This window comes from Loxodonta africana, chromosome 10 (genome assembly GCF_030014295.1).
Source record: "Loxodonta africana isolate mLoxAfr1 chromosome 10, mLoxAfr1.hap2, whole genome shotgun sequence".
Lineage (NCBI taxonomy): Eukaryota > Metazoa > Chordata > Mammalia > Proboscidea > Elephantidae > Loxodonta > Loxodonta africana.
Genome location: NC_087351.1, coordinates 47766249 through 47782811, shown reverse-complemented (window position 1 = coordinate 47782811; position 16563 = coordinate 47766249). Strand labels below are relative to the sequence as shown.

Sequence of the window (16563 nt, the reverse complement as noted above, 5' to 3'; positions counted from 1 at the left end):
TCCTCACGAATACCTGGGCATCGAATTAAAATTGCCTAATATATCACAAACAAGTCCAAAGAGCCAAAGTATGACCTTCCATATATTCCACCTGAATTTAGAGACCATCTCTCTAATAGATTTGACACAGTGAACACTGATGACCAAAGACCAGACAAGTTGTGGGATGAAATCAAAGACATCATACATGAAGAAAGCAAAAGGTCATTAAAAAGACATAAAAAAAAAAGGTCAAAATGGATGTCAGAAGAGACTCTGAAATTTGCTCTTGAACACAGAGTAGCTAAAGTAACTGGAAGAAATGATGAAAGAGCTGAAGAAAAAAACTCAAGCCTCGAATTGCAATACTGAACGATTCTATGGGCAAAAAAGTTAACGACGCACGAAGCATCAAAAGAAGATGGAAGAAGTACACAGAGTAATTGTACCAAAAAATAACTGGTCAATGTTCAACCATTTCAGGAGGTAACATAGGATTAAGAACCAATGCTACTGAAGGAAGAGGTCAAAGCTGCACTGAAGGCACTGGCGAAAAACCAGACTCCTGGAACTGATGGAGTGTCAATTGAGATGTTTCAACAAATGGATGCAACACTGGAAGCGCTCACTTGTCTATGCCAAGAAACTTGGAAGACAGCTACCTGGCCAACCAACTGGAAGAAATCCATATACCTGTTTATTCCAAAGAAAGGTGATTCAATGCAATGTGCAAATTATTGAACAGTATCATTAATATCACACGAAGTAAAATTATGGTGAAGATAACTCAAAAATGGTTGCAGCAGTACATTGACAGGGAACGGCCAGAAATTCAAGCCAGATTCAGAGGAGGACTTGGAATGAGGGATATCACTGCTGATGTCAGATGGATCTTGGCTGAGAGCAGAGAACATGAGAAAGATTTTACCTGTGTTTTATTGATTATGGAAAGGCATTTGACTATGTGGATTGTCTTAGTCATCTAGTGCTGCTATAACAGAAATACCACAAGTGAATGGCTTTAACAAAGAGTAATTTATTCTCTCACAGTCTAGTAGGCTACAAGTCCAAATTCAGTGTGTCAGCTCCAGGGGAAGGTTTTTTTCTGTCACCTCTGGAGGAAGGTCCATGTCATCAATCCTTCCTTGGCCTAGGAGCTTTTCCACATAGGAACCTCAGGTCCAAAAGACACACTTTGCTCCCTGCACTGCTTTCTTGGTGGTATGAGGTCCCCATGTCTCTCTGCTCCCTTCTCTCTTTTATATCTCAAAAAAGACTGGCTTAAGACACTATCTAACCTTGTAGATCTCATGAATATAACTGCCACGAATCCATTTCATTATATCATAGTGATAGGATTTACAACATGCAGGGAAGTAACATCAGATGACAAAATGGTAAATAATCATACAATACTGGAAATCATGACCTAGCCAAGTTGACAGATATATTGGGGGGACATAATTCAATCCATGACAGGAATTATAACAAATTATGGATAACATTGTGAAGAATGGGAATTCCAGAACAGTTAATTGTGCTCATGTGGAGCCCGTACATAGACCAAGAGGCAGCTGTTTGAACAAAGGTGCACCAGGGTTGTATCCTTTCACCATACTTATTCACCATGTATGCCAAGAAAATAATCCAAGAAACTGAACTATATGAAGAAGAACATGGCATCAGAATTGGAGGAAGGCTTATTAACAACCTGTGATGTGTAGATGACACAACCTTGCTTGCTGAAAGTGAAGAGGACTTGAAGCACTTCCTGATGAAGATCAAAGACTACAGCCTTAAGTATGGATTACACCTCAACATAAAGAAAACAAAAATCCTCACAACTGGACCAATAAGTAACATCACAGTAAACACAGAAAAGATTGAAGTTGTCAAGGATTTCATTTTACTTGCATCCACAATAAACACCCATGGAAGCAGCAGTCAAGAAATCAAACGACATATTCCATTGGGCAAATGTGCTGCAAAAGACCTCATTAAAGTGTTAAAAACCAAAGATTTAATCTTCAAGACTAAGGTTCGCCTGACCCAAGCCATGGCATTTTCAACTGCCTCATGTGCATTCGAAAGATGGGCAACGAATAAGGAAGATCAAAGATGAACTGATGCTTTGAGCTATGTTGTTGGTAACAAAAACTGAGTATACCACAGACTGCCAGAAGAACGAACAAGTCTGCCTTGGAAGAAGTACAGCCAGAACGCTCCTCAGAAGCGAGGATGGTGAAACTTCATCTCACATACTTTGGACACATTATCAGCAGGGACAAGCCCCTGGAGAAGGACATCATGCTTGGTAGAGGGTAAGTGAAAAGGGAAGAACCTCAAGAAAATAGATTTACACAGTGGCTGCAACAATGGCTTAAACCTAGCAGTAACTATGAGGATGGCGCAGAACCCCAAGCAGTGTTTTGTTCTGTTGTACATAGGGTTGCTATGAGTTGGAGCCAACTCAACAGCACCCAACAACAAATAACAATGATTTATCACACAGAGAAAGATTCAAGTTGAAATTTTATAATCATTTAAAATAATTCAATTAAATCAAAATCATAAAATTACAGACTAAATCATATCTAAATCTTTCGACAAAATTACAGACTGACCGAATGACTTGCTAAAGAAGACAAGACTATTTACTAGCAGATCAAACTGGAACCCAGGCCTATCATTTCTAGTCTACTGTTCTTTTAATCATATAACACTGTATCCCTTACTTAAAAGCCCACAAAATGTGCATTTAAGTATGATGTACAGATTCGTTATATAAAAAGCCTATAACAGATTCCCAACCTACCACTAGATGTTTACCTTTAGTAAGAATATTAGGCAACTGGGATTTAGTTAGATATGCGTGCCTGTGGAAGCTACTGGGATATTATTAGATATGACTGCCTTAAGGAAGACATAGGCCACACTCATGTAGACGGCATTACTAGTATCAATCGTTAAGTCCTTTCTTTAGGATATGGAAATTTAGAGTCTGCACATGTTTAAAGATACTCCTGAGTGGTAGGAAAAAGACGGCTGTGTCAATTTGAGGCAAGCCAGGAGCTAGAGAAAAAGCAAAGCTAAAGAAGACTAAAACTAGGTCTCATATGAAAGATCATCTGACATGCTATTCTCTAGGCTTACTTTCTGTTACTTCCTACATTTACTTCCTTTTGATTGTTGCCTTGCCTTTGTTAAAGTCTTATGTATCCAGCCTTATGTATGTGGTGCTACAAGAATCAGAAAATGTTGTATCAGAGGAAAAGGGAGAACAGGTCCCACCATGGTCAGGATAGTGTGGTAGCTGTAAAGACAGCCAGACTTCCCAACTAAAGATGACTCTAAATTCAGAGCTAGAGTGATAAGGCATTTATTTTTAAGAACGTGAAAGTTTAACTAGAGTATTCTATTGATAAATTTGCCTTTGGCCAAGCAGAAATTCTAAAATAAATCCACTAATAAATCTTTGTAATTTTTTTTAAAGCTACAATAGGACTGAAACATTTAAAGCTTTGAAGTCATCTCTAAATATTGTAAAGGTGGCACAAACAGTTAAGCCCTCGACTATGAGACAAAAGGTTGGTGGTTCAAATCCACCCAGAGGCACCTTGGAGGACAGGCCTGGTGATCTGCTTCTGAAAGGTCACAGCCTTGAAGACCCTATGGAGTAGTTCTACTCTGCACACATGGGGTTGCCATGAGTTGGAATCAACTCAAAGGCAACTAACAACAACAACAATACTTTAAACTATAAAGGTAGAAGTGCCGCTCTAGGGAAAGCCACCCATTAGGACATGGAACAGTGAAGCAGCCTGTAGAAAGACCCAGTTGGGGAAGAAATGAGACTTCTATCCAACAAGTGGCATCGACTAGCCAGGCTTGTAAAGAGTCACTTTGGAAGAGGATCCTCTAGCCCCTATAACCCTTCAGATAACTGCATCCTCAGCTGACATTTTGACAGCAACTTGTGTGGTTCCCTGAGTCAGAACCCCCCAGCTGAGTATCTCCCAAATTCCTAACCACAGAAACATGAAAATAATGTTTATTGTTGTTTTTAGCTACTAAATTTTGAAGTAATTTGTTACAAAGCAAGAGATAATAAATACAAGAGGTCTCAAAAACTCAATTCTATGTACCCTTTCCCAGGAAAGACATACTTTGCCACACTGAAAGAGAAAACAAGATCTAGTGGGAGAGCGATGAAGGGAATTTTCAGGGTGATAGTGAAGAGATATCCATGAAAACAGAGATGAGGTTGGCCTAGAGAGCATGTGTGAAGGATGGAGCAGGATGGAGGAGGAGAACGCGGACTCCAGGGGGTAGAGGGGTTGCTTCCAGGAGGAAGTCCTCCAGAAGAAAAAGGAGTTCATGGATTGTCTGATGCACAGTGAGAACAGCATTAGGGGACTTCCATATCTGCTGGAATCTCTGAGAAGAACTGATAAATACAGAGAATACTAACAACCAATAAATAAAAAGAAAATAAATGAAGCTATTATTAATTCCAAGGTTTTAAAAAAAAGTTGTATAAGAAAGGAAGTTTAATCATAGTATAATTCTTCGCTCAATGAACAATGTTTATGGCTGTAACAAAAATTGTGACATAACAATATTAGAAGAACAGGATGAGGAGAACTGCTATGGAATCCTCAACTTCCATAACAGGAAGCCAACAGATAATGTCTAGAACTGATATTAATTAGAAATATAAAGGCAAATTCCAGAATTGGTAGATAAAAGAGTTAAAATTAATTGTCTCTAGGATGTAGAATTTTAGAAGTGGGGAAAGAGACTGTTGTTTTTCATTATAAACCTGGGGCCTTCACAATATGCACACATATTACCTGCCAAAATAAAAATTTTTAAAGGAGTATTTACAGCAATAGGAAAATGCTCATGAAATGCTGCTTGAAAAAAGTTAAGATACAAAGTAGTATGTATAGAATGAAAACAGCAGTGTACAAAAAAATTCACACAAACATACACATACTTATTAACAGTGATGACCTCCAGTTAGTAGATTATGGATGACTTCATTACCTTCTTTAGACTTTATTTCTCAAGTTTTCTCAATAAACACTTATTAATGTTATAATCAGGATAAAATTCATTAAATGAACAATCAAATGATCAGAGTTTTGAACACCTCTCACCAATCTTCTCAAGGACTGGAATCCTAACTCTGAACCATGAAGGCCTCTAACTCAGACCTTGCGACCACCTGCCGTCAGATCTTAAGATTGCCCTGTGGTGAGGCTTAAGTGAGAGAACTGAAAAAAACCATCTCCACCTGTCTTAGTGTCGGCACATCAGGGTATTCTATAAACGTGGTTTCCTTATTTTGATACAAACCATCTGCTGCCTTGATTGTCTGTGTGGATTTTGGTACACTATATGCATACCCATGTGAACATATCCAGTCTGGTCCTAGGCTCTGCTCTCTATCTGTTGCTAATCAAACTTTTATTCTGGCAACTGGTAGAGTGAAGTCCTTCTTTCCACTTCCACTGCCTCTCATTAATTTCTATATATGAATTTTAGTAAAGAAGTAAGGAATAAGCAGACAAAAGCCTTGAACAATGACATTCAGATTTAGTGGTAAACTGCATGAGTCACTAGAAAGATCAAATGATTTCAATCCTGGTTCTACTGCTCACGAACTGTGTGACCCTCAGTGAACTCCTTACTGGCTCTGAGCCTCAGTTATCTCATGCGTAAATTCAAGATAATTTCTATCCCAAAAAAGGTTGTTTTAGGATTAAAATGAGTGAATATAAAATACATAAAACTTTAAATGTAAGTTTTCTTTCACCCTTTCTCTATTTCTTTTGCCTAAAATGCCCTTTAAGTACTGGTAAATATCTTCAGATTAATTACACAGCTAAATAGATTCATTACATGTTAAACATTAAAAAAAAAAATCAGGCCATAACTACACTAAAAAATTTACATAAATATTTAGCATCTTATGGAAGAGGAAGGACTTTTGAAATGGAATAATGATGGAAGAAAAAGAAAATGTATTTTTCTAAGTGAAAAACAACTTGAAGATGACTTGCTGACTTTTGTTTCTGGCAATATAGTAAACTAGACATCCTAAGGAAAAAAACAAAGAGCCTCCCAACACACCTAGACAGATATCCTAGATAAGATATCATAAACATCCTTTTAAAGGTATAGTTAAGCTCTTAGGAAAACTGGAGATATCCCCAAGGACAAAAAATAAAGAAGGTGCATGCCAACCTGATGGTGAATCTGTGACTTCCTTGAGGAAGGTATTTGCTGGTTTTTAATGACTGCTTGAGAAACAGAGAAAGGTCTCCAGCCTAAGCAAAACGGAGAGCAGGAACTGGGTTCCTTGCATAAAGCCCTGAAGGGTAACACCGTCAATGAAATGCTATACTAGAAAAGTTGTACCTGAGGGAAATAGATCTGCCTCAGCCTAGGCTCTAAGTGCAAACCTGATTTTAATCATGAAGAAATAACAGGCCAACTCAAATTGAGGAACATTCTACAAAACAACTGGCTCGAAATCTGAAAAACATCAAGATTATGAAATTTAAGGAAAGACTAAGGAATTGTTCCACATTGAAGGAGACTAAAAAGACATGACAACTAAATGTAACGACAATTAAAGACAACATGTAATTCTTAACAGATCCTTTGGCTATAAAAGATGTTACTAAGACAACTGCTGAGCTTGTGTGGAGTCAGAGGATCAGGAGGCAGCACTGTATCGATGTACATTTGCTGACTTTAACGACTGTACTGTGGCTATGTAAGAGAACGTCCTTGTTTGTATGAAATATACATCAAATTCAGGGATGATGGGGCATCATGTTGTCAACTCACTCTCAAATGGTTCACCAAAAAGAGTTCTTTGTACTTTCTTGCAAGTATGAGACTGTGATCATAAAGACCATCTGCACTAAACACTGAGAATAGACAATTACAATTTTAAATCTATTTCTATGGAAGAGAAAAATATGGAATATTCTCTTTTCATTTTATGAGTATTGAAATCAAATCAGACAAAAACAGTATGAGAATTGAAAATTAAATCTCACTTATAAACATAAAACTTTTAAATGAAATATTAGCAAAATGAGTCTGGCAATGCACGAGAAAATAATCATCCTAGGAATCAAAGGATGGTTTGTATTCCTTGGATGTACTAGAGTATACATTAATAATGTAAGTCACTGCATTAATATACTAAGAGCAAAAAACCATGGCTACTTCAATAGATGCAGACAAACCATTCGACAAAATCCAACGACTATTCAAGGTAAAAAGTCTTAACAAAAAATCTAGACATAAAAGGAAATTTCCTATACTTGATAAAACACGTATTTGCCAAAACGCAACAGTAAATTTCATATTTACTGAAAAACTGTTAGAAACATTCCCTTAAAATCAAGAACACAACAAAGAGGTCTGTTCTCACTGTTTCCATGCTATATTAGAAATCTTAGCTAGTGCCATTAAGACAAGTGAAATAAATAAGAAAAATAAAGATCAAAATAGAAGAAACAAACTGCTACTCACAAATGATATTATTACCGACCGACATGGAAAATCTAAGAGAATCTGTAATCAAATTATAAGAATTAAGAAACTGTAAGTTTGCTAGAGATAATATCAGTAGACTAAATCACTTTTCTATACATCAGGAGAAAATGGAAAGTCATTTTTAAAAAGATGTTTACAATGATAACAAAATTTAACAATTTTAAAAAGAAAAAGGGCAAGGCAAGATTATCAAGTTATGGAGTTATCAAGACCTACTAGACTGAAAGTCATAGAAAAAGAAACTGCCAAACAGACCAAATGAACAGACAAAAAAAAACTACAAACAGACCCGCCCATGTCGATACTTGATATACAAAAGAAATGGAATTGCTGATTAGTGGGAAAATGACGGACTATATAATAAATGGTGCTGGCATAACTACGTTTTCATATGCAAAAAAAAAAAGCAAAAATTAGATCCACACTTTACACTATTCACAAAAATTAATGAAAGGCAGTTTAACAACCTAAATACTAAAAGCAATATTTCAACTTTTAAAGGAAAATATATCTTTTTTTATCTCAATATGAGGAAGACATTAAAAGCACATATCATAAAGAAAAGATGTTGAATTCAAATACATTAAAATATAAAGCTTCTATGCATCAAGTCATCATAAAGAGTGAATATACATCCCACCACCTGGGTTAAAATATTTGCAAAGTATATAACTAGCAAAGCATTTGTATCAAGAACATACAAAGACCCCGTACGGTCCAATGAAGGAAAGACTAATAGTCCAACACAAAGGCAGAAGATATGAACAGCTACTTCTTAGGCAAGAAAATCTAAGCAGCCAGTAAACATCAAAAAGATGTTCAACCTTAGTTGTAATCATGAAAATGAAACAATAAGCTTCATCATTTTTGTACCTGTCTACCCCCAAGCATTTTAATAGTTTATAAAGACATAGTGAATTAAAGACAATAATTATAAATCTTGTTCTGCTATTTCCACCAGTATATTTATGATCTTATCTGAATTATATGTAGAGTTAGCTACAAAATTAGCATTGGTTTATGTATGCTATAGAGAAATACGGCTACTTAGTCCTATAAATAAATTTTGCCGTAAGATGTGAAAATAGGCATAGAGAGTCAGAAATTAATTTTATAGCCCAACATTTTATTTAACTGTACCACTGGATATACATTTTTTTGAGTCTTAATTTCCATATTATACTAATTTTAATATTTTCAGTGATGCCAAATAACATAATCATTACAAAGTCTTTTGAAAGTAACAGTTGCAAAAATTCTAAGATTATCTCACTTAGTTTCTTTTCCTCTCTTTGTGTCCTATTTCCAATACAGCTTCCAGTGCAACTGTATTAAAAAAAAAAAAAATCATACACAAGTGATGAGTTGAAGTACTATTTAATTTTGTTTCACTTAATTTATTTACTTTAACTACTGTACTAAAAAAAGGCTTGACAGAAGAAATTAGCTTAAAAGTTAAGCAAAATGTCAGTACCTCACAATGCTGGCGAGAAGCTTGAATTTCACATTCATATTTGTTCTTTACAGATTCTAAGCAGAGCTCTCTATAGATTCCTGCAACCAAACACAATTACTCTGATTATGTTAGCAATAAGAGGTTTCATTATAACCTCCCTACAAGAATTCTGTCCTCACTATATTTTGAGAGGAAGAAAGAAGAAATTGACAAGTGACTCTTTATCTTTAAACACTGAAAATGAAAAAGGGTCATTTAAAATCTATATCAAGGAAGACTTAGAAAAATCAAGAATTTAAGAGCTAGAAAGAAACTATATAGCTAATTTTTGTTCTTATTCCATTCTTCTAAAGAATACTCCTCAATGTTTGATAGATGATGATCAAAATGAAAATAAAACTATCTATGAAAAACAAACTCTCAGGACTCACAATGAAAACACAGACAGACAATAAACTGTGGGTTTCATCAATCACAAAGTAACAACTAGATACTACATCCCATCAAAACCACTATTTTTAAACTATTATTTCTTTTCAGAGCCCAGAGCTTCTAAGTGGATTAAATGTAACAAACTTTATGACTTTAGGAGTGCTCCTGGCAGGGCTTTACCTGGAGAACGGATGCCCAAGGGAGCTTAACTTTAGTGACAAGGCAACAGTATAAAATAGGCAACATGGCCATGCAAATGTGCCAACATAAAGATGGCAAAGAGTTCTATGTGTGTATATTAAACTCTGTGCTATGGTTGGCCTAGAAATGTAATTCTCTCTTTGTTTACTGAAGACAAGGGATAGATATCTGGAACTATGCCATTGGCGACACACACATATTACTCTATAAAGCCAAAAAAGTAAAGGAAGCCACAAAGCTGAACACTGAATAATTTATTCAAGTAATATTTCCTGAACACCAAGTCAAAAAGAATGTCAAAGAAAATAAGGAACATTTTTACTTAAAAAAAAAAAAAAAAACCCATTGCCGTTGAGTCAATTCCAACTCATAGCGGCCCTATACGGCAGAGTAGAACTGCCCCATAGGGTTTCCAAGGAGTACCTAGTGGATTTGAACTGCATACTTTTGGTTAGCAGCCGTAGCTCTTAACCACTACACCACCAGGGTTTCCTTTTTACTTTTAGGGTATGCTAATACACAAAGACAGCAGATTAAGTACCACATTATCTACATACATAATATTAAACAAAAGAATAAAATTTGAATTCATGTGGATTTAGTTATCGAAGAGGAGCTCTGGTGGATCAGTGGTTAAGAGCTCGGCTGCTAACCGAAAGGTCAGCAGTTCAAACCCACCAGCCACTCCTTGGAAGCCCTATGGGGCAGTTCTACTTTGTCCTCTAGGGTCGCTGGGAGTCAGAATCAGGTAGTTACTGAAGTACAAAAACCTATTAACAACAGTGTCTTAGGTATTGCTCGACAAGCATATGAGGGTCAATCAGTGTACCAAAACAAATCAATCAGGATCTTCATTTATTAAAGTTATGTTTGCAGTTTGACTATGAAAAGTAAGTGATCTTTAAATAGGTATATCTCTTGGTTATGAGTGCTAGTACATGATACTGAGCCTGAATCAAGCATAAGACTGAAATTTAACAATACAAATAAAGTACATCTTCATTTTATTTATAGCCACAAATGAGTAGCCAAGTTTACCTAAATAAAAAAACTGCCATTAAATTATCTGGCCAAAGGCTAACTCCCTTTCTATAACACCTTTTTCTTCTTTTTGAATAATACTTTATTGTGTTTCAGGCAAAAGTTACGCAGCAAACTGGGCTCCCATTTAACAATTTTTATACAAATTGTAACACGCCACTAGTTACAATTTTTAGAATGTGTCAGCATTCTCATTATTTCCATTCTTTTTTTCTGTTTCCATTGATCTAGCTTTCCTTCCTCTCCTTGCCATCTAATCTTTGCTTCTGGGTAACTGTTGGCCACTTGGTCTCATAGAGTGCGTATACTGTTTATTTTATAAGCCAATCTATTACTTGGCTGAAAGGTAACCTTGCAGAAATAGCTTGAATTCTACCTTCAAAGGTTATCCCAGGGAGACAGTCTCAGGGATTTGTTTCTCTAGTCTCTATCAGTCCAGTAGGTCTGGCCTTTTTTAGGAATTTGCATTTTGTTCTACATTTTTCTCCCATTCTGTCTGGGGCTTTCTACTGTGTCCCTGGTCAGAATGGTCAGTAGTGGTAGCCAGGCACCATCTAGTTCTTCTGGGCTCAGGTTACAAGAGGCTGTGGTTCACGTGGGCTATTAGTCCCATGGGTTAGTTTCTTCTTTGAGCCTGTAATTTCCAATTACTTTTGCTCTATACAAGACCAATAGTTGTATCTTACATAGCTGCTCACAAGCTTTTAAGACCCCAGACACTACTCACCACACTAGGCTGTAGAACGTTATCTTTGTGAACTGTGTTATGCCAATTTGACTAAGTTGTCCCCTGTTAACCAATAAACCCAGTAAACCAATCCCACAAGTTGTTTGGATATGTCTAGGAAGTCTCTGTGATTTATTTATTTTTTTTTTAATTGTGCTTTAGGTGAAAGTTTACAAAGCTAATTAGTTTCCCACTGAATAATTGATACACGAAGTGTTCCATGACATTGGTTGCAATTCCTGCAATGTGTTAGCACTCTCCCCATTTCCACCCTGAGTTTCCCATTTCCATTCATGTAGTATTCTGGCTGTTTCCTGCCTTCTCATCTTTGCTTTCGGGCAATTGTTGCCCTTTTGGTCTCATATAGCTGCTTGTTCTAAGAAGCACTTTCCTCGCGGGTGATATTGTTGGTTTTACAGGCCTGTCTATTATTTGGCTGAAAGGTGATCTCTAGGGGCAGCTTCAGATCCAAGTTAGAAGGGTGACTAAGGGCCACTGTCTCAGGGGTTCCTCCAGTTATCTATCAGACCAGTAAGTCTGGTCTTTTTTATGAATCTGGATTTTGTTCTGCGTTCTTCTCCCACTGTCTGGAAACCTCTATTGTGATCCTGGTTAGAGGAGTAGGTAGTGGTAGCCAGGCACCATCTAGCTCTTCTGCTCTCAGGCTAATGGAGGCTGTGATTCGTGTGGGTCATTAGTCTTTTGGACTAACTGCTTCCTTAAGTCTTTGGTTTTCTTCACTCTCCTTTGCTCCAGACAGGAAGAGACCGAACAGCTGTTACCTTAGATGGCCACTTGGTAAGCTTTTAAGACCCCAGATACAACTCACCAAAGTAGGATGTAGAACACTGACTTGATGAGCTGTGTTATGCCAACTGACCTAGATGTCCCCTGAGACTATGGTCACCAGCCCTCAAGCCCAGCAACTCAGTCCCGTGAAGTGTTTGGTTATGCTAAGAAGTTTCCCTGACTCTGTTCCCTCTGTGCATTGTATATATGACTATTCACACAGCATATATGAATATATTTGTAGAAATACCCACAACTTAAGTCTATATATGCACATGGGTGTGCCCCCATACCCCCTCCCATAACTATTCAGCATACAGATCTGCCTATGTATTCACTCATAAATTATTGTGTTATTACTGTTGTTGCAGGATTGTATATGTTGTAGTATTTAGGGTAGTTGCCTTTTATTCCTACCTTTCCCTTCACCAAAGTTAACATGTGTCTACCATCTACTTGGTGGTTTTCCCTCCCTCCCCCTCCCATCCCTGGTAACCATCAAAGAACGTTACTTTTTGTGTGTAAACCTTTTCTTTTTTTAAACTTTTTATAATAGTGGTCACATATAATAATTGTCCTTTTGTGGCTGACTAATTTCATTCTGCATAATGTCCTCCAGATTCATGATGTTCTATAATATCGTGATCCAATATTTAAAAATCTTATAATAAAAAAGTCCTTATCACTCTTACAGATGAAAAAATACCAAGAGTACTTAAATTAAGGTAATTTCATTTACTCTGTAATTTGCCTAATAGGGAATTAACCTGTGATGATAACAGTAACTCTAATGAAAGGGTTTGTGGTTTCTAATTGTTTTACATGTAGAAGTATCTTCTTCTTAGCAACACTGTGAGCGACTTAAGGGCTTTTTAAAAAAAAAATTATTGTTAAAATATATATATAAAGCATTTGCCAAATGAACATTTTTTACATGTACAATTCAGTGACACTGATTACGTTCATCATATTGTGTAACCATCACAACTACCTGTTTCTAAATTATTCCATCACCATTAACAGAAACTTGGTGCCCCTTAAGCAATGACTCCTCTTTTTCCCCTCCCTATCATCCCTGGTTACGACTTTATTAGAAACCACTTTGATCTCTACATATTTGCCTACTCTAGATATTTCACATAAGTTGGGAGGGCTTGTTTTTGATACCCCACAGCAGCAGAGTAAAGCAAGAAGTATGTAATAAATAATTGTCGGTTGGTTAACAGTGAAATATTCTGACCAGTGTATATATATTTGTAATCTCATTGACAACAAATATTTACTTGACAAACACCTTTTATTTATTTTTCTTTTTTAATTGAACTTTAGGTGCAGGTTTACAGAACAAACTAGTTTCTCATCAAACAATACACACATTGTTCTATGACAATGGTTAACAACCCCACGACATGTCAACACTCTCCCTTCTCAACCTTGGGTTCCCTATTACCAGCTATCCTGTTCCCTCCTACCTTCCAGTCCCTGCTCCAGGGCTGGTGTGCCCCTTTAGTCTTGTTTTGTTCCATGCGACTGCTCAATCTGTGGCTGAAGGGTGAACCTCAGGAGTGGCCTTATTACTGAGCTGAAAGGGTATCTGGGGGCCATACTCTCAGGGTTTCTCCAGTCTCTGTCAGGCTAGCAAGTCTGGTCTTACTTTTTGAGTTAGAGTTTTGTTCTACATTTTTCTCCAGCTCTGTCTGGGACCCTCTATTGTGATCCTTGTCAGAGCACTCAGTGGTGGTAGCTGGGTACCATCTAGTTGTACTGCACTCAGTCTGATGGAGGCCGTGGTAGATGTGGTCGATTAGTCCTTTGAACTAATCTTTCCCTTGTATCTCAAGTTTTCTTCATTCTCCCTTGCTCCGGAAGGGGTGAGACCGGTGGATTATCTTAGATGGCTGCTCACAGGCTTTTAAGACCCCAAGCACTACTCACCAAAGTAAAATATAGAACATAGTCTTTATAAACTTTGTTATGCCAGTTGAGCTAGATAGTCCCTGAGACCATGGTCCCCACAGCCCTCAGCCCAGCAATTCGGTCCCACAGGGAGTTCAGATGGATCTATGGAGCTACCATGGCCTTGCCTTATACAGGTTATGCTGGCTTCCCCAGTATTGTGTATTGTCTTACTCTTCACCAAAGTTACCACTTACCTATTGATAAAAACACCTTTTAAATTTATTCAAGGGTTCATATCCTAGTACATGGGAAAGATGTTTTACTTTCCTACCTGCTACCTTTGTACGGATTTGCATGTTTTCTTGTAAAGTTGCCAGTGGTTCCAAATATTCTGGTGCCTTTCCAGCTATGACTTCTTGTAGTTTTGCATCCACCTGACTTAATCGTTCTTTATAAAGCCTAAACAAAGCAAAAATTAAGATATTAAGTTTAAAATTCCAACATAATAGTTTATCTTATCTGTACATGATCTCTTAATCTCATTCATTTCTATTAACCTACCACATACATTTTTGCCTTGATCGCTGTAATTAGTACAGAGATTTATATGATGATTCTTCAGGAGTTAAGTACTTTTGGGTGTTAATGCAACAAAAAAATTTTTTTAAACAATAAGGGAAACAACTACCTAAATTACCTGCCAAAATAATGCATTATCAGGTCTGGGTTAAATTGTTCTAAACCTTAAGATAAAATGAGGAACAAATATGTAAGTCAGAAAACTATATCATGATACTTATATTTTTGAAATTATAACACTTTAGGTGAAATGCAAAAAATTGATACAACAAATGAGTGCACCTAAAAAACATCAAATTTACACAAAACATTGATAAGTTATCCCCAATTTTTGAACCAGTTTATTAAATGAAGAGATTATATGAATTGGTAATATTTAATAAACATTTAAAACAAACAAACTGAAATCCGTTGTTGTTGAGTCAATTCTGACTCACAGTGATCCTATAAGACAGAGTTCAACTATGCCCCATAGGGTTTCCAAGGCTGTAATCTTTACAGAAGCAGACTGCCACATCTTTCTCCCACAATGCAGCTGGTGGGTAGGTTCCAACTGCCAACCTTTGGTTAGCAGCCAAGCGCTTAACCACTGTGCCACTAGGGCTCCTTGTTTAAATGAATAGACTCCTCAAACTCAGTATAATTTATACAACCTTGGGATTCAATTATAAATTTATCAAAAGCAAAGATCATAAGTCCCTTGGTAACAACCACAATACTATTCGCAGAGTGGATGCTCAATTAATGTTTGTTGGAAGCTGAATGTTAAAATGAATGGAAACTTGGGTGGTATAAATTCATCCATCTTTTTAAAGAGGTGGAAGAACACATATTCCACCATTATAGAACGGGCAAATGGTTAGTTTTTTCCCTTATGAAGGGTATGCTATTGTGCTTAGTTGTGCTGGAAAGGAAGCAGGATGATTACATTATTATTATATTTCCTGCCCCTTCCAAAGAGAATTTGAGACAGCTTGCAGAGATACACAGTACAACAGGAAAAAATTAACAAAGAAATTGGGGCAATAGGAAAAAATAAGATAATTATAAACCTGGGGCAAAGACTAATTTTTTTCTGAAACATATCTGTAAACCAATTCCTTGAGAAAGAATTTTATTAAACAGTGGTCACAGACCTATTTTTAATACTCTCAAAGATGAATAAAGTTGGTAAGGGGGAACTGGCTGGTGGTCTCAGTGAGCCATGAGAAAGCAAAGATCAAGGCATACGGCAGCCCCAAGATGAACAAGGTTAGGTACAAGGATCAACTAGTTGCAAAGTTCTCCTATGTAATAGTTCATTTACAGTGGTTTACTAGAGCTTTACAGTAATTTTCATTTCTTGGTTAACCATAAAATGCACTTTAAAACCCCAAGAGTCACATATTAATAATTGCATGAGATTCACGAATTACTTGTGCTAAAATGCAAAAACATAAACTTGCTTCCTCTTTTCCACAATGAGCCTGAATGAACTCTCCACACTGTCCAGATAATTGATTCTTCAGGGATACAAAGTAGTTTAATTTAAAATCAGTAATGGAAATCTTTAGAATAAGGAAATTACACCATGCTTTTCAAGGCAAATTTTTACAATTTCGACTCATTATGTATTTTGGATTGCTTATGTTAATTTGCTGCACTAGCATGAAACATCTATACATTCACCTCTAATACCAATGAAAGTTAAGACTAGAAATGGCATAAACTCTAGGATTCATGTGATAAACAAATCTGTCCCATTTAGTCTGAACTATCTCCCTGGCAATTCCTGACACATTAAATAAATTTCATCTCTTCTTTGAGCCTCTCTCAAGAAGAAGTAGGAGAAAAAGAAAAAGCAGCAAAATTTTGAAGAATTCAGAAGTCAGCATCTGAA

General features: G+C 36.6%; 1 protein-coding gene across 2 annotated transcripts in view; it reads right to left on the bottom strand.

Moving 5' to 3' along the window:
- The window catches only part of BRMS1L (BRMS1 like transcriptional repressor), a 48235-nt gene that overhangs the window by 15173 nt on the left and 16499 nt on the right, over positions 1 to 16563 (bottom strand). For both annotated transcript variants that reach the window (XM_010588594.3, XM_003408875.4), the window contains exons 3-4: positions 14437 to 14564; positions 9035 to 9114 (exon numbers count right to left, since the gene is read on the bottom strand). In XM_010588594.3, the coding sequence (XP_010586896.1) occupies positions 9035 to 9114; positions 14437 to 14564 (208 nt within the window). The remainder of the gene's footprint in view (positions 1 to 9034; positions 9115 to 14436; positions 14565 to 16563) is intronic.